Genomic DNA, 23,616 nt, shown 5'->3' with positions numbered 1-23,616 from the left:
GCCAGTGTCAAATGTCAGGAGAAAAGCTTATAAATTACTCTTTTTTATTATTATATATATTTTAATGTCTACTTGATAATAAGTCTTTTTTTTAATATTCCTTTTTCTATTGTATTTTCTTTTTACCTTGAGCTACTGCCCTTGAACTGGTGCATGTAACTGTCCAACTTCGTAAAATCCAGCGGATTCTTCTCCCTGACATTAACATGAAAACGAAGTATAATCAATAATCTCCAAGAATAGAACTTCACATATATACATACATACATATATATATATATAGATTCTTCTCCCTGACATTAACATGAAAACGAAGTATATAGCAATAATCTCAAGAANATCCAGCGGATTCTTCTCCCTGACATTAACATGAAAACGAAGTATATATAATCAATAATCTCCAAGAATAGAACTACACACATATATATATACATACACACACACACACACACATATATATAATAAAAATAAATAAAATAGCATAAAATACTTAATTTGATTACGATATACTCACAGAGCTTGGTCAATATTTTGGATCAATCGAGCCGAATCTCTGTAATACAATGTAACAACTTCTTCCACAAAATTGGGATTTGCATCATCTTGCAGCTCTTCCAGTTGAACAAATTGCTCATCCAGATATCCCTACGTATGTACACAAAGAACGATTCAAGGTATGACAATGATTCTTTACCAACTTACAAAAATAAACGCGAGATTTGGCTTGGCTCTTCATGATAGTTATAAAGATTTCCGGAACGACGAGTCGATGACTTCTCTTATATATTCATTCATCTTCCATGCCTAAGTACGAATCCAAATGTATCAAGTAAAGTAATAGGAAAAAATGGAAGAAGTAATGTAATTTACCTGATCAAACAGGGATTGCTTCATGTTGGCTAGCTGCCTATCCATGCCTCGCTCGAAGGATAAAAATTATGGAAGATTTTGAATTAAGAAACTATGGAGAGAATAATAATTTGAGATGTGTTTTTTGTTGCTTGAAGTTGGGAATGAAATTGAAGTAAATTATAGGGTTTATATAGCAGCTTGGCCAAAAAGTTTGTACACTATCTTTGTATCATTGTATGCATGTGTATATTCCCTTACACATAAAATAATGCTTATATTTTTTTTAAAAAAATTGTGATTAAATCATGAACCAAAGTGAATGTTGGGTAAAAAAATAAGGGAATCTTTTTGCACTAAAAAGAAAAATGTGGTTTATAGGAATATGCCAATGGGCTTATGATTTGGCTACAAGTAACGAATCAAACCCTCAAATCACTAATAAGGGACAAATTCAGGAAGGGACATCACCATGAGTTAGGTTTGGTGGTGGCTATGTTATCTAATTTGAATATAACTGATTTAATTTTTTATGCAATTTAATTCTTTTTTCATCGGAACAACTTATGTAGCATCACATACATTAGCGTCTTATCGATGTCATTTCAGCGGTATGTCAAAAAATGAATAAAGCGAAATAAAAAAGCAAAGATAGAAGAGTACCAAAACTGAAATTCAACAACAAAGATGACCAACATTGTAAAAAGTAAAAAAAAAAACGGCAATTTTTTTCATCATTCAGTTAGCTAGCTAGCTAGATTTCTTGCTCAAATAATTTAATATTAATATATATTTTCATTCGTTTTTTCACTACACATAATGTTATCTCTTTCTCTATGTCATGATTTTATTTTTCATTATCACGGTTAATTTGGATGATGAATGATGTATAATATAAAGATGATAAATCGGCATAATTGGTTAAGATGCATGTCACTAATCTTTCACAGAACTTGAACCAAACATTGAACGATGAGTTTGATGAACGACTCGAATGAACGGTTAATCGTGCATGATCGAACTAGTAATTCGACTAGGTGATTGATAATATTATTTGGAATCGCATCTATATTTATTCCATCAGAAGATAACGTTTCATTGAGATTTTTGTTAGTTACCACCACGTCTAAAAACATATATACAAGATTTGTACTTTTCTACACCGTTGGTTTGTACATCTAGACATCTATTCATGGTCCAACTGGTACACTCTCAAAATCAATTTACATAGAGAAATTGGTTAATTAGATATTACAAATTAAGTACTACCAATCGTTGTATATTCGATCATCATCATTGCTCCAAATTTACGAAGTTCAACTTGACATCATATATAAAAAATATTTTTATGATAGTCGTTGGATCTATATATCATAAAGATAATGTCATCAGAATAGGTCGAACTAAATCCCGAAACTTTAAATAAGACTAACTTTTTGTAATTAACTCAAACATTGTGTATGCTTTGAACTATTACCATGTTATGATTATGTTTAGTTCGATGTTAGTACAAGAATAATAATCTTCGATGTGGATATGGATCTAACTATAAATCTGTCCATATACAATCTAGTGGTTCGAACTGATCAAGATCATAATTTGTAAGGGACACGTGTGTCCCAATAAAAATAGAGAAGTCCCAATAATGATTGAAAGATGATCTTTTGAGAATGGTCCATGTCATGTCCCTAGCTTTCTTTCATTGTCATTTCATTCTGTTTCCAAGAATATTAATTCCACCAAAAAAATTGGTTAAAGAGGATACAATTATGTGTTGGAGAAGAGAATCCTCTCTTTTTAAGTGTAATGATAGTGATTTTACTATTGAGAAAGATCAAAATACATTTAAATACAAAAACAAATAATACATTACCTTTTAAAACTTATAAATTCTTTCCCAACTCCTAATTAAAATATAATACATTAGTGTGTGTATTACAATTGAATTTTTTGATGCACATCGGTTAATTCGATACGTTTTATAGTAAAATAAATAGTTTGATGTAAATTTTGTAAATGCAAATGAGAAAATAGTAAAATTGATCTTGTAAAGTAGTATATATTACTTTCATAATTTGATCAATAAAATTCAGATCTCAGTGTAATAATATGACCTATAGTGCATTTTTAACAATTATTTTTAGTAGAGTGTTAACATGATGCTTGTTAAATCAATTAAGTTTTAGATGATTAATAAAAACTTAAATGGTCGAATCAAGTTATCAAGAGGAGCATTTACTCAAACCAACAACTTACCTTACTCAACTGAATCAGTCAAGCTTGACAAAAAGACATTCCCTGAAATTATCAGTTTACTTTGTTAAGGATCAAGGCACACTGATTTGCTGGATAAATTTTTTTCGTACTGGTATAGTTTTTGATGACCTATTAATGTCAGAATCCCGGAAGCACTATCCACAATTTATGATTGTTAGAAAGAACAGTGATGCGGAAAACGACGTGACCAAAACTACTTCATTTGGAACGGATATCAGATTTCATTTTGCCAATTTTTGGGTCGAAGCATATAAATAGAGGAAGTGAGCAATCATTCTCGCTGTATCGACTTCAAAATTATCTATTACTCTCAAGCTATCAAGAGCCAAACTGGTCAAGATTTTCAGAAGCACTCACTTAAAAGTTTATATTAGAGAATGAAGGATCTTTTGTGCATAGTGTTTTTATTCTGAAATACTTGTAATATGACAGTAAAAGTTTACTGATCAAGTTTTGTTAAGTCTATGATATACTAGGAATTTTAATTAGGCAGTATTAAGATCTACTAAATCAGGTTGTTACATGTAATTTTCAAAGCCATCTAGTGAAAATCCTTCCGTAAAGAAGAAATAGTGATGCAGTAGTTATTCAAGTCTCCGAACATATAGAAGCAAACTTGTACAATTTACAATTCAGTTACCCAGCTTTTAGCTTTCATTTCATATCCAAACTGATTATTACTTAAATAATTTATGTGTTCAAACTGTGTCAGTAAGCTTCTTTATGCACAATACCCAAGTGCTAACTTATTGATACCCAAATGACGAAAATTCCATTTCAGTTTTGCTAAGCACAACCAAAATATTCTCAAAACTTATTGAGATTATTTATTCACCATCTTTTAATCAATCCCCATTTTAACAACACTGAATATTGTTTTATGTCATGCACCATGTCAATTTTCAAGCAAAAAATTAAAAAAGAAACCAAATTATTGTATTAAGACTTACTTTTTATCAACCAGAGTACAAAACTGATTTAGGATATGTAATGAGCTAAAGTAAATATACTAATCTGTTAATTTAGTAATGTGATATTACTAAAAAAAATTAATAATTTTTAAATAATGAAATATGACATATATTGGTCATAAGAAGTCCAAATAATTTGAAAATTGAAGAAGACATAGAAAACTCTATGATATAGAAGCTTTAGGGGGCGTTTGGTTCATGGGATTAGGTGGGTTTATGATTGTTAAACCCACCTAATCAAGTGTATGGTACGATTTTTATTTAACCAACTCAATCCCTCCTATAAATGATTAGGTTGTATAAGGTGTGATAAAATAATCACTCCTCACCCCCTAGGATTATTTATCCAACTCTTAATCCATCATATTTTCCAATTTTACCCTTCTCTTATATCCAAACTCACCGCCACGACCGACCACCGGCCGACCACCTCCGCTGCCGGCCGACTGCCGTCGGACGCCGATGGTCGCCGCCGCCGTCCGCTGGCCGACAGCCGGAATACCGCAACCGCCGCAGGTCGACCGTCGCCGTCGGTCGACCACCTCCGGCCGGCCGCCGCCTACTGACGGTCGACCACCGCAGCAGCCGGCCGGCCGGCCGACTACCGTCTCCACCGACCACCACACCGTCGCCGCAGCCGGAGTAAAGGAGGAAAAAAAAAAGAGAAGGGCAATTTTGTCACTTCATCAAAAAATTCAAAATTATCTCACACTTAAAAATCATACCAAACATAATACAATTTTACATTATATATTACATTTCTATCACAATCATTTTTTTTATCATTTACATACTAATCATTAGTTTATTTTATCCTCCAAACCAAACGTAGCCTTAATGTTTCGAGGGCTGTTTCTGTTGAACATATTACATGACTAGTGCTGGGACATGATATATGTGAATGAATAGGTGCGTCTAGTCAAAGAAGTCATGTAGTTGATAATGTATAGATTCAGTATGGCTCATTGTCGTAGCTGAGTTATGTGTGTCTATTTATAGTACTGTTTCTGATACACTGCTATAGTTAGTGTGTTGATTGCACTAATTTAGTCATATATGCATTATATTATTAGGTAATTTAAAAGAAATTTTTTTATGCATAGGATGGAACATGTTGTATGATTACATGAGAAATTTGAGGTGCCACAATACATAATACATAAAAAAATTTTTTCCAAATATAATAATAGTACCACATGATATATTTTATATATGTAGTATGTAGTATAGACAAGATCCCAAAAAGTTCTAGCATGGTATATGGAGACTTTGTTGGTGATGCCGAGTTGGTGCAATTTTTTGGGTGTTTTAAAATATATTCTTGATCTTATGATATTATATTGAAATTTTAAAGCTGGCATGTTTTGATGGAGTGATATTATATAATTAATTTATCCATTTCGGTTAGTAAAAGTGTGTCTCGTTTAATATATAAGTGTGTGTGTGTGTGTGTATAACTAAAGTGCATCATAAATAAAATAAAATTTGATAATCATTTATCCATTTGCCCCAAGTATAAATTAAATTTCAATTACAGCATCAATAGAAATTACAGCATCAACACTTCTAAAAAATCCCAAGTGCGTGGAACGAAATTTACGATATTAAAGTTACTTTTTGTCTCTAAAAGAGAGTTTTTTTTCCTAGAATATACCTTTCCTGTGGTTTTTTCCTTTTTTTTTTTTAAAAAAAATACAATGTAGAAAAACAAAAACTCAAACACAAAAATTCGTTAAAAAAATTAACATAACACAGACATGGTAAGCTATCAGTCATCAATCGCATGATGTAAGTACTTACTTATTCGATGAGCTTACGGTTCAACTTACGTATCAAACAATATATAATTAATCGCACTACATAAATTACATATATCTATCAATTTATTGCCGGATCCTTTGATCATCATGTATGATATACCAAATAATTCATTTTTTTTCTATATTAAATTCCAATAAATTATCACTGTTTCACTTTGTATTACTGCTGCAGAAAAGGTATGTATGTGGTCACATCTGATTCTTTGTTAAAGCAGGAAAAGGCAAAAGGTTGAGGAATGGGATCAGAATGAGATTATTGGTGTCCTGGCAAAATTAAAGGTTTTGATTCCCCTTTTCCATCGCTGTCTGATCATATGTTGATGAGAATTCCAACCTGGAATGACTCTTACTCATAAAATCTCCATTATACAAATATATACACAGATATATATCTGTATGCATGTATATGCACTCCCACTGGTTCAAGAACATGGCAGATCTTATCGAATGAACAAGTACAGCCTAAATATGAGATTTTACAGACTTTAATATTCAACATAAATCCCATAAGTTCCGACTAATATTTGAAACTATAATATTTTTTAAACATGTTAAAAGTTGAAGAATTAATATGCTGACTCTAAGCTACACTTAGGGTGTGTTTGGTTGAGTGGATTAAACAAGAATAAATTAATAGTCAAACACTTATCCAATGTTTGGTTAGAATTTTAAGATGTTTTAATAATCATTTTGACTCAGTTTAAAATCCAATTTTATGGATAACTATTTGATTGTTAATCTAACAAATCAAGTGGGATACACTATCAAAGCTCAATAAATTACAATTTTCTCCTCTTATTAGAGTGTTAAGTTATTTATTGCATGATTGGTGGGATACAACCCTAGATTTCGAAATTCCCACTAGGATATATGACTCATTATTGTAATGGATAGATACATAGTTACTTGGAAGCAAATCATCAAAGATTGCTGAAAATCCTCCCCACCTAGCAGCCTAAATTTCGAATCAATGGAGGGCAAGGAGATCAAGGAATAAATCTCACTAATTAGGTAGCTGAATTTTCGATAATAGCAAGGAGATTTGGAGTCAAATATTGTGAGATTTGAGGTATGCCATACTTAGCCCCATCCTCCTCCCCTATAAATAGTTCATCAACCCCTAGCATCCTCACACCAAATTTTCGAAATTCCTTGTTGAAATTTTCGAAAATTTCAGCAGCCATCCAAGCCGAAACTCTGCCCGAAAATCGTCCCGAAGTTAGCCTAAAAATAGAAGTCGAAGCGTCGTCCAAGTAAGAACGAAGAGCGACCCAATTCTCGAAGCCAAACACCGACGTTTCTTAGCATCCAATATATTGTAAGTGCGTTGTTTTTAAAATTTTAAATTTCGGTTTATGCATATGTGTTCGGTTTTCAAAAATTCGTCGAGTACAATTCTTCTTCTACTCATTTCTTGTATTGTCATACGGTTTTAAGCACTGTGAGGAGTCGACTGTATATGGGTGGGAATCCCAACCATGACGTACCCTTACGCGGTGGGGGACGTAACCGCGATACGGCCTCGCCCTCTTAGAGGAGTAAAAATTAGGGACTGACGTCAGTAAACCATAGAAAGTAGATAAATCTCAGTGCTTAGTAAAAGTTATGCATGTGTTATGAATTATGAACGCAAGTCATGTTTTATTTTTTTTGAAATTTATGCATGTTGTTTTATTGTGCTCGATATACCCCCACTTGCAGAGTATTTCCCAAAATACTCACCCCCCTTACAACCCTTCCCAGATAAGCTCGAAGAAAAACTCGAGGAGGAAGAGTTCGAACAGTTCTGGGGATTGTGAATGTTCAAGAGTTTAGATTAAGTTTAAGTTTATTATTATTATTTAGTTTTATGTTTCCGTATTAAACTCTGTCGTTTTGGGTTTTTGAATTGTAAAGACAATAGTTAATTTCGTTTGAGATTATGATATATAAACTGGTTTCGGTTTACACTGTGCTACAAAGACTTATTGTTTCGATTGTGTGATTGTTAAACAACGCCGGTGTCGACCCGGAGTTTCGGGGCGTGACATAGCCAACAGTAGAAAAAGACAAATATACCACTCGACCAGACTGCTCAGAGAGATAATTAAAGCAATTTACAGCTTGACAGATTTAAGGATACTTGTGCAAGTCAACAAATCAGACGATAACTTAAAATAGAAAGATTGAACATACATATCTTTCCAACTCTCTTATAACATAAAGCATCTCATCAGTATGCGATCTGACAACTTTTATATAATGTGGATTTTAAAGCTGCAAAAGCAAGAAAGACATTAAAGAGAACTTAATGAAAGTTGTAGTATGTGACATCATATGTCCACATTGTCGGCCTATAGTACAAAGAGCCGTTGAACGTTAAAAAACTCCAATGTCACGCCTTGGGACCGAGACCGAGACGTAGATGACAACCCAATATCAAACGAATGTATCACATCGGAACGAAAGAACATTACGAAATGGAATGAAATCAACGGATCAAATCAGAATGAAATATATAGATTGACCCATCGAATCGGAACTTATCAAAACAAGGCATATCATATAGCAGTACGAACCAAGGAAAACATAAAATAATCGATCAAATATCAAATTTTAAATCATATATCATACTTTAAAACAATATATAAGCCCACTTACAGTTATTTCAAAGATACGGTTCGATCTTGCTTGATTCTTGGATGAAAACTCAGTCGATCCTAGACAACACTTGGACGCGAATTGGGTAGTTCCTCGAGTAGGATTTTGACAAGATTCCTAGGCAGAATAATGCCTTGGATGTTTCCTAGTTGCTGCTCGAACTGGACAAGCACAACAACTCTTTTCTTGCTTGAGATTGGACGAACTTTGGAGGGTTGTTGCGGGGGATTTTTGTGTGTCAATTCTCAACATAAGGTGGGGTATTTATAGGTTAAAATTTTTTTGTAGGTCTCCCACATATCATCTAAGTGTGGCCTTCCAAATTCCCAATGATGATGGTTCAATTAGCCTCCATATGGTCAAATTTTATACATAATCAATCACCTCGATGCACTCAATGGTCATTTTTTACATCTTGATTATGTCCAAATCTTAGCTCATCTCTTGGATGCATTTGTGGTTATATTAGGACATCATGAATGGAGCTACTTCGAGCTTGAGACTTGAGTTCATGAGCTGAGGTTTTGCTTCCACGAGCGGCTACACTTCGGCCCTTGCGATTTTGCATCGCGTCGATTTCTTTGGAGCTAACTCCTTGAGTTTTTTGCTCTGGAAGTTTAAGTCTAAAGTTGGACTTTCAATTGGTAAGTTTGACATAAAATATCGAGTTTTATTACTTACGTGATTTTCTCCGAAAATTCGACTCCTCGCATCCAATACTATATATAGATAATGCAAGCAAAAATTCAAAAAGAAAAAAAACAGTAAGATAAAACGCATTCGAGCAAAAATTCAAAAAGCTTGTATACTCAAAGATTTCTGAGCACACTTCTCAAATGCTCTATATTGCTCAACAACTCTCTTTTCAAGATATTATCAGATCTATAAGGATCTTTCAGTGCTTATAGATAACCACTCAACCGTTTTCTGCAAGAAACAGTTCGAAGAGTTGCAAACACTTTGAATTCTTAGAATTCATTCTTTTATTACCTTTGTGGTGTTTTGGTTGTTTGACTAAGGGTCTCAACCGTTGTAAGAGACACTAGAAGTTTCAACTTAAACAGTGGATAAGACCTAAGGTTGAAACGTGTTATTACAAAAGATTTGTAAAACTAAAGTCTTCTAGTGCCTAAGTGGAAGAAAAAGAGACTTAGAAAGATTATGTCGTAGAACTTCAATATATCATGCGTCATTTCCTCTACTTTATTTATTTATCTTTTCGACTTTATATATTTCAGTATATAACAATCAAAAGAACCATCAACCGTTTTTTGCACTATTTGTGGTCTGACCGTTTATTTAATGTTGACAAAAATAAGTCTTGCATAGCAAACACTATCAAAACTGGTCGCGTAAAATCTACTGATTTAGAGGGAAAAAAATTAAAGAGTTTATTCACTTCTCTCTAAATTCTAACTCGATCCTAACATATAACTAATGATGTTCAAACTTCGGATAAAATAGTAAAAACCGAACACTGAATCGAACAAAAAATAGAATTTTATAATTCAGATATAAATATTAAAACCGAAATTTATTTGGTTCGCTTGCGGATTATATATGTCAAAACCAAACCGACCGAAAAAACCGAAATTTCATTAAATTAATAAGTTTATTTTTATTATATATTTTTTGAGATGATATCAGCGAATGATGAATTATTTTAAATAATATTTAGTTGATTGTTGTTTATATAATTCATTTAGACTTTATATTTAAATGTTTTACTAAGAAATCATGTAAAAAGATAATATATTATATTTTACAATATATTTATCTTATTAATTTAAATAATTGTATAAAAACTGAAATAACCGACCGAAATAACTGAACCATTTCAGTAGAAAACCGAACCGAAGAAAAATGGTTCAGATATCGGTTTATATATTCGTAAAACCGAAAACCGAAATAAAGAACCGAAAACCGAACTGAACCGACTGATGAACACCCCTACATATAACGAGAATATAATTTTAATTTTAAATTGACATTAGTTAGTAAAAGATCCTCGACTATAATTAAATAATAACTAGCGAACGACACATGCACGATGCGTGTGTAAAATAATAACAATTACGTATGTGAATCATAACCATGATCATTAATAGATTGAGATGATTCTTAATTTTTTTATAGCTTTTAATTATTATTTGGATAATTTAATTATATGTGATTTGTAGAGATAATACGCGATTTTTTTTAATTTTTAAAGTGAATGTGATATTGTAATTATATGAAAAAAAAATTAATTATCGAAATGAATATGGCATTTTCGTAAAAATTATTCGATGTCACAAAGTATGACCACTAAATCCTCAAATTTCACATATAACATAGATAATAACAAGATGTTTAATTAATCATATGATAGTCCCCACATTTTATATTATGAATTATGTCACTTAATCCCTAAAGTATGACAACCCAAAATTTTGGGAATATAATTTTTTTTAATATAGCTACGTGTAAAAATTTATTTTCGAGGTATGGTATTATTGTAAAAATAATAATTTTGAAAATATTAAATAATATATGTTATTGAAAATTCCAAGCTAATAAATACATTAAATTTAAAATCCAATGCAAATCATGTATTAATCTCGAATTAAGGTTTATATATCCATCTATTTGGAAGAAAATATTGCATACATAACAGTTTTTCTCAGCAAAGAAGCATCTCGAAATTATGGAAGAAGCATCTCAATATTTATGGAATGAGCATATCTAAATTATGGAAATATATCAATCGAATTATGGTAAGATTATCAACCACCCCTCTATGAATAAGATAAGCACTCATTAGAAATTTACATATCATATTACACTCAAATTTCCGGGTTTTGATCTCTAAATTTTCGAATTCTTCTCCAAAATTCTGCCGCTGTCATCAAAATAATGTCAAAGTTCGGAAAATTATTTCTCTCTACCGAGTGCTTGAAATCCGATCTCCACCAATATGTTTTGCATGACATATCCAAAATCAGCCAAATCCACTGGTTAGTTTTTTTTATAACCTTCGGAAGAAAACTGCTCAGATTCTAGGCGGGAACAACATACCTATAGTTTTTCGCCCATGAACTGTTAAAAAGACTTCCAAACACGATCTCCACCGTTCATAATTTATATTGAAGTACTTGTGAACGTAATGTCCAAGTTTGAGCCCGATCCAATGGTACAATAAATCGAAAATAATTTTTCAAGACGACTGATGTTTGGGGTGATGTGCTACTACGTTTTCGAAGTGCCGGGTGCATGATTCTTCTATAATTTTTGAATTCTTCATGTTTTCTTCCAGTCTAAGGTAAGTGGACTTGTTTTAAAATATGTTGTATATGAATTATATCGTTTTTGAAAGTTTTGGTCGAACACCATTATTCTGTTTCTACCCCTTCTTGATACGAATATCGTACATTATATGTTTTGTCACTGTGAGGATTCAACTGGATATATGTGAAAATCTCAATATGAGATATGTTTATGGTCCTTACACGGTGGGATATTAACCGTTATACGGCCACGTCTCCTTAGAGAAGTAAAAATTAAAGACTGATATCAGTAAACCATGAAAAGTAGATGAATCTCAATGTCTTGACCAAAATTATGCTTATGATGATGACATGCTATGAGAATCATGTTATGCATGATATGATGTGTGATTTTCGAAATTCATGTGTATTTGTTATGTATGGGCTCGAACGGGCTGCACTTGCTGAGTGACGACCATATCACTCACCATTTACTCTACTCTCCCCAGATAACTCAGAAGAGAAAATCGAGGAAGATGAACAAGACCTGTTTTGGGGCTGATTATAAGATGAATCAAAAAGTTTATTTTAGTTTTCGCTTAATTAAGTTTTAATTCAAGTTGTAAACGTTTCTGCATATTTTTATCGTTTTAAGAATCTATGTTGTAAAAACAATTTTATAATTGATTATGAGTAATAAACTGATTTTTGGTTTATACTGTGCTACGAGGCTTGCTGTTTTCAATTGTAAGGTTGTAAAATAACGCCGGTGTCGATTAACATCGATCTCGAGACATGACATAAAGTTTACTAGTTTTCCCCGGTCGCATCCCCCACATTAAATCAGCCATCTAAATGTGAACGATTTTTCCATTAACTGTAGATCACGTTGACTAATCATCGGAGACGAGACTGGAAAAAATTTAAATGTGGGAATTTTTAAAGGGAAATAAACAGAAACAAGCGAACCCATTACCTTAAAGTTTATTTTTTTTAAAAAAAAGAACTGAAATTTTGGGTTTTTTTTTTTATATAAAACAAATGAATGCGTTGGCACATTTAAAGAAGACACTGTCCAGATCATCTTACATATATTTTACAAATGGACACATAATTCTACAAAATTAATCTGAATAAAGATTGATGATGTAAGAAGAATGTAATTACTAATTAATTTGATCGAGTTGATTTTGTAATAAGAGTCTTAAATCGAACTATTTTATTTTTTTAATGATTGTATTATAAAAAAATTAAATATATCAAAATATAAAAATAAATTTTTTGAACTTCGGGTATGAGTCAAATCAAATAGAGTATGTCTCTTGTAAGACGGTCTCACGAATCTTTATCTGTGAGACGAGTCAACCATACCGATATTCACAATAAAAAGTAATATTCTTAACATAAAAAGTAAAATTTTTTCATGGATGACCCAAATAAAAGATCTGGCTTACAAAATACGATCCTTGAGACCGTTTCACACAAGTTTTTGCCAATCAAATATGAGTTAAATTTCAACGGGTAAGAGCGGGGCGGATATGAGTCCTTCAAAACTTTAACGGACAAGGTGTTTTGGTCCACCCATTATCATCCTTATACATGTATCACGATATTTTACACAAGTTTTAAATAACGACATATTTTTTTTTTGATAATAAATAATTGCATAATTTCTGTATACATTAAGTTCAAATTTTCTTTTCATATGTATAAAATCTGAATCAATGTACGTATAGTGCAACATTACCTAAGTGAATTCAAAAATTTTAGTATATAAATTTTATTTTTTTTGGAAGCATAGAATCATACCTAATTGAGAATAATTCAAAATTTTAATATATGTAACGTTGATAAATGCAATGAAGTTTGGCTTTAAAGATTTCTTTCCAAATTCCAATCATTCTTAATTCTTTAGCCACATTCTCCGCAAGAATGAGCATTTATTCGGTTTTCATTTTTGTGGCAAATGATTGAACTTAATTATTTTATTTTTCCATTTGTATGAATATATAACTTTTTTATTTCTGCCTTGATAAAACACAAGAATCTCGCGTACAAAGGGAAGAAATATCAGATATCAAGAATCAAATTAAAAAGGGGAATATGAGGAAAAATCATGGGTTTTCAAGAATTTTGTATCATATAACCTATGGTTTAATCTAAATTGAATTTTTCTATATACGCTATACATTTTCCTTTTACTTATCTTAATTTTTTTTTAAAAAAAACAACTCAATCCCCAAAATACCACCTATTTTTATCTTTTGGAATTTTTTAATTTGATTCTTAGTTTTACAAATTTAATTTCTATTCTTTTAACAAGAGTTGTAAAAATATTTTTATTTAAAAATCTTATTAAAAATAGGGGAAGTTGGTGAAAAATCTCCAATCAATGAACTCTACCCACAAAATTGTGGTACTATGTCATACAAAATATGGTACACTTCATGTGGAAATGTGGTACACTTCATATGGAAATGTGGTACTAAAAAAGTACCCAGGAACCGAACACAAAAAAAAATCGACGGTTGGGGACTGAAGGCCAATTTCCCGTATGAAAATTTTAAATACTAATGTGTATCGATACGACAGTGTCGTGTATTATGTCATATTAATGCTCACACAGAAAAAAAAATTTAGAATTACCAAAATTTTAAAGATACGATAAACTGAAAAGGACTCTTGTTATGTAATAATTGATTGTTATTCCATGGGGACGACACTTGGGTGATGTGGTGTTGATGCTGATCAGTGTAATAGAATCAAGAAAATGAACTTCGACAAGACAAGTGATTAAGCCAACAATATACAAAATATATATAACTAAAATTGGAGTAGATATGCAATTGTAAAGCTCAAACTTTAGTGACTTGATTAAAAGCTAAAGAAGATATGTTGCAACTTCTTTAAAGGCATAAATTCTAATTCAAGAAGCCTGTCAATTTCAATTGTTATCAGTTAAAAATGAGATTTCAGATTTTTTTTTCTGGGATTTAAATCTTAAACATAATAGTTTTTATTTTCTTCTATTACAAGGCTTGTTTACACAAGTATTATACATGGACATGATGCACCTACCTACCATAGAACCTAGTTAAACAACACATAAACAACCACAAACAAATTGAGTATATAACATGGATGGTTTAAGGTGAATATAGATAATGTCACGCCCTAGCTAGATCCGAAAGTAATATAATTCGGATGCGAGAACGTGATTCTCCCCAATCTGATTCTCATTTGGAAGAGATGTAAGACTGAGTGACATAGAAATCACCTAAGTGGAGTTAATTTCCTCGAGTATGAAACAATATAAATTGCGATATAATTTCAAGAAAAAGTATAAGAAACCAAGAAAAAAAACGTAACAAAATAACAATATAGAGTGTCTCAGCCGTTTTATGAATATAAGTGTTAAATCATTTATCTCACGTCTGCATTTATGATTGTAGATGAGATAATTTTATGTTTTGGTGTAATGAAAAATGAATAATTAGTATTTATAGGTGAGGTTTGAGAACGAAAACAAAAAATTATACATCGTTGTATACACAATCAAACTAACATTTTTTACTAACTCAAACCATGTTTTAATTATTTATAAAAAATGACGTGCTTTGAATTCAAAGTTGGATTTTTTTGAAAAATGGCTTGTTTCGTAGCAATTATCCTCCTCATGACCATTTTGTGAATTCGATCAAACCTGCAACAACCTTACAGTATTCCAGCTTTCATTTCGACAATGTCTTGGTCATCATCTCCGGCCATATCTGCATCTGTGTAGCATGCAAGCTCAAGTCTTTATCTTCTAAAACTCAATTTATGTTTAAAGGTGCCTCATAAATATATGAATATTCATTTTACTGCAGCTTAATGTTCCTTTCTTGGTTTTGAAAAGAATCTACTCACTACACCTACAAAATGAGCTAAATCTGGTGGAGTACATACTTTGGCTTGCATCAGACTTCCAATAGCTGAAGCATATGGAACACTTTTTATTTCTTCTTCATCGTCTTCCGTAATAGGACTCTGCTTTGAGTTCAAATTGAATTTGTTGGTAAGAGAACATCCAACCGCTTTGTCCTGGTCCATGTTGAATCTATGAAGTACCTTCTCAATATACTTCTCTTACGACAACCAGGTCTTTTTGGCATATCAGTCTTGATTGATTTTCTTGCCAATAATTCTTTTTGATGGCCCCAAGTCATTCATAGAAAAAGTCTTGCTTCTTTAGGCCTTTGATTTCAGAAGCATCTTTGCCAACAATCAACATGTCATCTACATAGAGCAGAAGCATCATCAAATCATCATCAGAGGTATTCCTGACAAACACAAAATGGTGCATGCATTGATTTTTTTGAATCCCTTTGAGTTATTACATATTCAAACTTCTTGTACCACTGTCTTAGTACTTGCTTGAGACCGTACAAACTCTTCTTTAATATGCACACGAGGTCCTCTTTCTCATTCTCTTCAAACCCCTCTAGTTGCTCCATGTAGATTTCATCCTCCAAAACCCCATGAAAGAATGTGGTCTTGAATATTGGCTGATTACTGAGTTCTTTGTGCTTCAACCTGAACACCCACTTATTCTTCAAAACTTTCTTGTCTTTCAACAACTTCACCAGCTCAAATGTCTCATTCTCATATAAGGATAGCATTTCATCTTACATGGCCTTCATCCAATTATCCTTATGTTCACTGGTAATAGCTTCATCGAAGCTCTCTAGTTCTCTCCCGTCAAATAGTATAATATAATCATTTGAGAATATCTGGTTGAGGGTCATACTTCACTTCCAAAACATGTGGTCAATGTACCACGAGAACTTACTGCTGGTGGTTCACTGTGAACACGAATCTCAACATCATCCTCATGATCATTCTGCAAATCTTCATCTTCAACCGGTTGTGATTTACCGTCGAAGACCTCAATTCCAGATTTTGTTCAGATGATGAAATCTCCTTTCCCATTGTCTTCGAAAATTCAATCTCTTGAAATACGACATCACGAATTTTTATAGGCTTTTTGAGGTCTGTAATTTAAAACTTCTAACCAAGTTGATCATTGTCAAGCTTATAAATATACACTTTTTTGTTTTGAGATCCAACTTATATCTTCAACTTTTTGTATATGAACATAAGCAACACAGCCAAATACCTGCAAATGATTATAGAAAACTTCTTTTCCTTGCTTCACCTGCTACGAGACATCATAATTTAGAGGAACACAAGGTGAGCGATTCAATATATACGCAGCAACAACCACGACCTCACCCTAAAATTCCTTAGTCAGCTTTGCATGTGAAAGCATGCTTTAAACTCTTTCTGCCAAAATTCTATTCATCATCTCAGATAATCCGTTGAGCTGTGGTGTCATTTTATGTCAGATTCCATTCCTTTTGCATATCTCATCAAATGTTCCAATGTATTATCTTTCATTAACTGTTCGAATACATTTGAGTTTTATGCATGTTTGTAGTTCAACCAAGTTCAGAAAATTGTTGAATGTCTCCGCTACTTGATCATTGGTTTTGAGAGTCCACACCTAAATTTTTTGAGAATGTTCATCGATAAAATTTACCAAGTACCTCGCTCCTCCGAACGTCAATGACATCGTCCGGCATAGATCAGAGTGCGCCATCATTTATAATTTCTCAATATAATATATGTGAAAAATTATAATTTTGGATATTATATTTGTTTTTTTTTATAATTTTGATCATTTATATTATTAAATTTTATTCTTGATATGCATTTTTTTTTTGCAAATTTTAATTCTTTTCCTGATTGTCACTGATGTAACACTAACATGATCGTTTACGTATCCAATGTTGTGTAAGTGTTTTCATGAAAAAATTATTAAATGAAAGATAAAGATACTAATATATTGTAACGGGACAGTAGACCAAAATTGTAAAAAAATGGTTAACAAAACATAAGGCAATCATAATCACTTTGAAATATACCCTTAATCTTGATTACGAAGATCACTGTCAACAATTTTCTCAGGTAAATTTGTAAAATAACATTGATCAACTATATTTTTTAAAAAAATGATATTTTCAAATGTATTTGAATTATTTGTTTAAGAAAATGAACTCTTCAAGTGCAATTTAAATACACTTAACATTTTCTTAGAAATATAGGTGACTATGTTTTTTCAAAAAATACCCCATTTTCCTCTAACCTTTTCACATGCAAACAAGAACCACCACCCACTTCATCACACTTCTACGCAAACATCTGCATGTATCTATCTATATATCTATACATAAACATACACACGTACAACATATATATATACACATAAATTGTCTTATTTTTTTATAAAATGACCAGTTGTTCGAATTCGCAATGCAACAGCAATAGTCACTACCGCCGCAACTGTTCGACGAAAGCATCCACCGAGATCGCCGGTGGAGAAGATGGTGTCAAGCTGTTTGGGGTGAGGTTGACGGATCGATCATTCACAAAGAAGAGTGCGAGTATGGGAAATCTGATCTCAAATTCCTTGGCTCCGGCGCCTGTGGATTTGCCGGAGGGCTATCATTCGGATGATCCGGCTCGTGGGTCTGCTGTTGATGCTGCTTTTCATCGAGTTCAAAGGAAGAGAGGTCTTTATTTTATTAGGGTTTGATCTCTTTGCATGTGAGATTCATTGGGTTAATTGCTTGACATTTTTCGTTGTTAATTGGGACTTGCATGTGAATCAAATCAGGGGTATGTTGCGAATTCTTGGATGCATTCAGAAGATAGTTTGACAAAGTGTTTCGAAGCATTGCATGTTGGGGCGATTTATTTTTTAATGTTGCGCTTTGCGGTGTGATTAAGTTTAGCTAATTTCATGTTTGAATAAACACAAATTCATGAATTATCCAATTGTTCCCACTTAATTTCAGTGTTTCTTCTTCACTTCTGATGTAATATTAATTTGGTTAACTGTGTGTTCATTTTTTATTTTGCGGTTTGAATGTGAAAATATATCCAAAAAAATCAGAGCAAGAACTTTGAGCAGCTTAATTTAGTTAGTATACATATTAAATATGAAAATTTTCTGATGTTCTTTTCCTAGGAATTTGCTTTTATTTGCACCTTCAATTACATTGGACCTTCCTCTGGATGGGGGAAAGTTCATATTGCTTTCATTTTATTTCGTTCAAGTAAGAATAATTGCATTGCATTTAAGCTGTTGTTTTCTTTGTTGATATTATTGGGATGTTGCTAATCTTTCGAATGGTTGCTGGGATTTGTCTCTCACTGACTTTATTGTGTTCTTTAGTCAAGAGTCATACATGTGAGGATCTCACTACATTGTTATGTCATATAGGGTCGTTATACCAGCCAAAATTTTCTAATCATAGCCATAAAAGATGTTTTTGTTGGTTGCAATCAATCTTAACATATGAAGACCTCCGCGAAAAGTGGAACTTAAAGATCTATTTTGGTCGTATCAGTTGGCATATGTACTTTCGTCTTTAAAAGAATAACTCACCAAACTTCTAAAGAACCTAAGTGCCATTCTTGTAGATTCATTCCTATAACAATCACAGGTTTTTATAGCTTTATGTTGTCGGTGATTCCAAGCCAAAGGTTCTCTGTTCTGTAATGATGCATTGATGGTATATTTACAGGATATTATTGATCATAATTTATTCTGTATCTGTGAAAATCTTTACATTTCCTCAACCGTAGTGTTAGAATAGATAAGACTACCACTCTTTTGATGGTCTTGGACTCTTAATGTATTTGTCTTTTCATGTTGGTATCCGACAAACAGAAAATGTAAGTTTAGTGTATGCGAAGTTTTTGCTTTCAACTAAAGATTAAATTATATAGCCTTTCATACTCTAATCAAATTTTGTACTAGGCCTGATTTATATCACGTGCTTGGATGGTAAAAAATGTCCTCTCTTTACAACAATGATATATCAGATTGTCGTCCATATCAATGAACCCATGTTAGGCATGAGTTCGGTTATATTGAAGGATATGGTATATGTAATGTTTCGAACACATAGCTGTTATAATTCCATTTTATTTAAGTATCAATAAGTGATCTGTCTTCTTTTTTTTTCTTTTCTTTCTTTTTTGGTGCTAGGTACCCCTTGGACAGAAGAAGAGCATAGAAGATTCTTATGTGGTCTGCGAAAGTTAGGAAAGGGTGATTGGCGGGGCATATCAAGAAACTATGTACCTTCGCGAACGCCAACTCAAGTAGCTAGCCACGCACAGAAGTACTTCATTCGTCAGAGTAATACAGCTAGAAGAAAGAAACGAAGCAGCCTCTTTGACATGGCATCAGACATGGTTTGTGTTGCTTCTCCTCCCCCTAACTTTAAATCCCTGCTAGAGTTCGTTTGAATCGAAAAAATCTTTACTTGTGATTTGTGAAAAGCTTTTTAAATAAATGTTTGTCTTGGAAAACCTGATGTCTTGTTGGACTTTTATAATTTTAAAGTTCTAAAAAGACACGAAAAGAGGAAGCCTAAAGGTGTATTTTTCAAAGCTTCTTACTTAACTTCTCTTTGAAGATGAAAAAAAATGCTTTTTGACCATCATACCCCAAAAATATACATTATAAAAAGGGAAATTTATATTTTTCTGGTAACTCGCACAGTTTGTCAATTTTAACCTTTTTCCATCCTAGTTTTGATGTGGCATCGGACACCTATATAATTTTCGGTGACACGTCATTATTTCAAATGTCACGTAGTCACTTCCCTTGTAAAAATTTTGCCTAATAAAGTACTTTATTTAGCTAAGTGATTCTATATCCATACGTACTAAATATTGATGGTGAAAGTAAATGATTTGTTTTAAATATCAGGAAGCATTCTCATCATCAACGCCAGAACAATGCAGCAGCCAATCTCGATTGATCAACACGGACAATGAAAAACACATTGTTTCATCATCTCGAATGACAGCAGGTATCGAAAGTTCATTGCCTTTGCTAACGCTGACCCTCAAGCCGGCTTTTATGCCCTTGCCATTCCAACTATGGCCACCGAATGCATCTTCTGATAACGAAGATGAAGCCAGGATGTCTCATACGCTAATACATAAGCCAGCACCAGTTGTTCGAAAAGAACTAGTAAAGGAAATGGTAGGCATACCTGAGCTGAATTTAGGAGGGACCGGAACTTTCCCAGTCAAGCCTTCATCGCTCTCCTTGAGGCTGCCCGGGGATTCATAAACCGATGATTGTGAGCAGTTTACATGGGAGAATAGTTGCTCCCTTATCTCCTCCATATTATCTATGATACATATCTTGGTTTGGATTCAATTTTTTCTTGTAATGTACAGTCCGGAAAAAATTCATACCATGCGCATATTTAATATAAAAAGTATTATTTTTTGCATAAAAAATGATACTTTTTATGAGGACCCAAATAAAATATTTGTATCACAAAATTAACTCGTGAGGCGGTCTGAAATGAGTTTTTGTGTTCTTATTTTAAGAAATGAAAAAAATGTCACTCACATATTCATCTAATTGATACTAAAAAACTATATACTGGAAAGCCAACAGTTCAATATTTGGTCAGTGAAATAAAAAAGTCGAATTCACAGATAATACCTTGAAGGGCATGTAACAGTAAATTACTTATCATGGATCGCCGGAGATTTTGAGAAGTACAGAGTATTTGCCCCAGGAGCTGGTGTGCTCAAATCGTTTACTGGAGTATTTTTTCTCCTGGGAAGAGACATGGAAGTGTGTGGAATTAGTTCAAGTAACTTATGTGTCCTTAGATATTTAGAGCTGAAGTTTTCTTCACATACTGATATAAGGTTGCTGATTTGTATTATTTTGTGAAAACCATTCCAAGTCTGGCTTCTGTAGCCAACAAGCTTACTTCAAGCATCCAAGTTAATTCTCTTTGATTTTCGGGATTCCAGAAATTGCCTACAATATTTTGGGGTGGGTGGGGCAGACTTTTGTTAAAAAAAAATTATTTTTTTGTGATAGATAATGGCTTTCAGGATGTGATGCATGTGGTACCTCGAAGTATTCTGTGTTTTTTTGTGAATGTCGGCCCAATGGTCCAGCGTAGATAACTCGGCCTCCTCTTTTCATGAGAAGTAACTGATGCATATTAACATACAAGATATCAAAATGGAAGAAAATTTAGACTGATACATAGAGAAAATAGGTTGATGAATTGTGCAAACCACAGTTTTTCCTGTGTTTTCTCATTGTCCTCATGAAAATAGCTGCTGCTCTTGCATCTAAACCCGAGGTTGGTTCATCCATGAATATAATGGAGGGATTCGCCACAAGTTCAACAACTATTGTCGATTGTTTTCTCTGTTCTGTTGACAATCCTGTAACATCTGGGATCCCAACGATTGCAATCTTGAGATTGTCTAGCTCAACTAGGTTCATCACTTCATCCACAAAATCCTGAAAAGAATAGAAATAGCACATGATTGAATTTGTTGCATATTTCAATGATTTTCCCCAAAAATATATACACTATGTGAAGGATTTCAGAAGCACTTACTGTCTTTTGTTCACTGCTAACGTCTTTAGGAAGCCGAAGAAACACAGAGTAAATCAAAGATTCGGGAATATTTATTTGAGGTGAGTGGATATCAGTTTGTTCACAATATCCAGAAATTCGCGAAGGTCTCTTGATTCTTTGGGAATCCGGATATTCTGTTATCACCTTCAATATAACCACCTAAGACATCCATTATCGTAGTTTTTCCTGCTCCACTAGCACCTATCAATGCATGCCTAAACGCACCAGTTACTTCAGGAAGCAATTGAAGTTTGTCCTCTGTGACTCCTTGGGCCTTCATTTCCTGAGGTAAAGAACACGTTGGTTGGGAAGAGATCAATAAATATTTCAGCTGTTTTGTTGGCCAGTTTTGTGGTGATATAGAGACTGTTAATCTTCTTATGAAAATAACGTGGTTAGAAAGTGGCAACACCTCTTACTGTATCAAGGCATGAATCTTCGTCTCTTGTTAGTTCATATGGGGTGAAACGACCACTCATGTGCCGGATTGCCATTTCCACTGATGAAACAAGGAGAGAAAAAAAATGCGCATAAGCATTTATTATATCAGTCTGATCAAATGATTTTATGTTAATGTATGGTTGGCGAACATTACTCAACGTGCATCATAGGCCTATTTTCATCTCCCTCACCTGCTCTTTGGATATGATTGCTTGTGGCTTCCCTAGAGCTAATTTTTTTATTAAGATACATTAGGGAAAATGTGAAAAGGACATTAAAGAGTATTATGAACCCCACAAGGGGCAGCAACACCTATCCAATATCAGTTCTTTTCTTGGAAAATATCGAAGTTTCTCAATATGGCCACAGTCAGTCTTGAGGTATTGTCTGTGGCCTGCATGGGACCAATAATTGAAATTTCAATTTCATTATGTTATGTTTGAGCAACCGAAAAATTTTGTCCATCCATCTTGGAGAAAACATCTCGTTTACTGCAATGGCATAGTAACTAAAGAAGAGTCGGGGCACCCCCGGCCCGGTGTTTGCCATAATCATTGTCCTGCATATACCTGCTATCAGCCTGAACCCACCCCGCGGACATTTGTTGGATAACAGATATCAGCAGAAATTGCTTATAAAACCTGATAATGGAACAAATATCTTCGGAATCAGATGGCCATATTTTTAAAAATATGTATTTTTATAATTTTATACTCGCCACAAATAATTTCTTGAAAATGTTCCCGGTACAAACAACTTCGAATTAATCTGTATTGAAATCGAATTGAATCGGATTGAATTCAAACTGCAATTAATTTTTAAAACCATTATGTATTTAAATAAATAT

General features: G+C 33.0%; 2 protein-coding genes across 3 annotated transcripts in view; one reads left to right on the top strand and one right to left on the bottom strand.

The window, feature by feature from the left end:
* The window catches only part of LOC140986689 (histidine-containing phosphotransfer protein 4), a 1,940-nt gene extending 920 nt beyond the window's left edge, over window positions 1–1,020 (bottom strand). Inside the window, 3 exon segments of the mRNA XM_073455004.1 lie at window positions 73–195; window positions 515–645; window positions 871–1,020. Of these exon segments, the coding sequence (XP_073311105.1) occupies window positions 73–195; window positions 515–645; window positions 871–915 (299 nt within the window). The 5' untranslated portion in view covers window positions 916–1,020.
* A 17,108-nt stretch (window positions 1,021–18,128) lies between these two features.
* LOC140986866 (transcription factor MYBS3-like) lies at window positions 18,129–21,125 on the top strand. Of its 2 annotated transcripts, none has more exons than XM_073455245.1 (3): window positions 18,129–18,416; window positions 19,901–20,109; window positions 20,630–21,125. In XM_073455245.1, exons 1-3 carry the CDS (start codon window positions 18,134–18,136, stop codon window positions 20,996–20,998), a joined length of 861 nt encoding a protein of 286 aa, XP_073311346.1. In that variant the 5' UTR covers window positions 18,129–18,133; the 3' UTR covers window positions 20,999–21,125. The 2 variants fall into 2 exon arrangements, with proteins under 2 accessions (XP_073311346.1, XP_073311347.1); XM_073455246.1 differs by having other exon boundaries at window positions 18,189–18,522.
* Window positions 21,126–23,616: the final 2,491 nt, after the last annotated feature.

The sequence above is a fragment of the Primulina huaijiensis genome, chromosome 10 (assembly GCF_012295235.1).
Source record: "Primulina huaijiensis isolate GDHJ02 chromosome 10, ASM1229523v2, whole genome shotgun sequence".
In the NCBI taxonomy this organism is placed as follows: Eukaryota; Viridiplantae; Streptophyta; class Magnoliopsida; order Lamiales; family Gesneriaceae; genus Primulina; species Primulina huaijiensis.
This window is presented reverse-complemented; position numbering and strand designations above follow the sequence as displayed.

Excerpts from the sequence above, each read along its gene's own strand:
- LOC140986866 (XM_073455245.1), top strand. The coding sequence starts at position 18,134 with ATGACCAGTTGTTCGAATTCGCAATGCAACAGCAATAGTCACTACCGC. Across the intron at positions 18,417-19,900 it reads TCGAGTTCAAAGGAAGAGAG|GTACCCCTTGGACAGAAGAA; the intron begins GTCTTTATTTTA and ends TTTTGGTGCTAG. Across the intron at positions 20,110-20,629 it reads TTGACATGGCATCAGACATG|GAAGCATTCTCATCATCAAC; the intron begins GTTTGTGTTGCT and ends TTTAAATATCAG.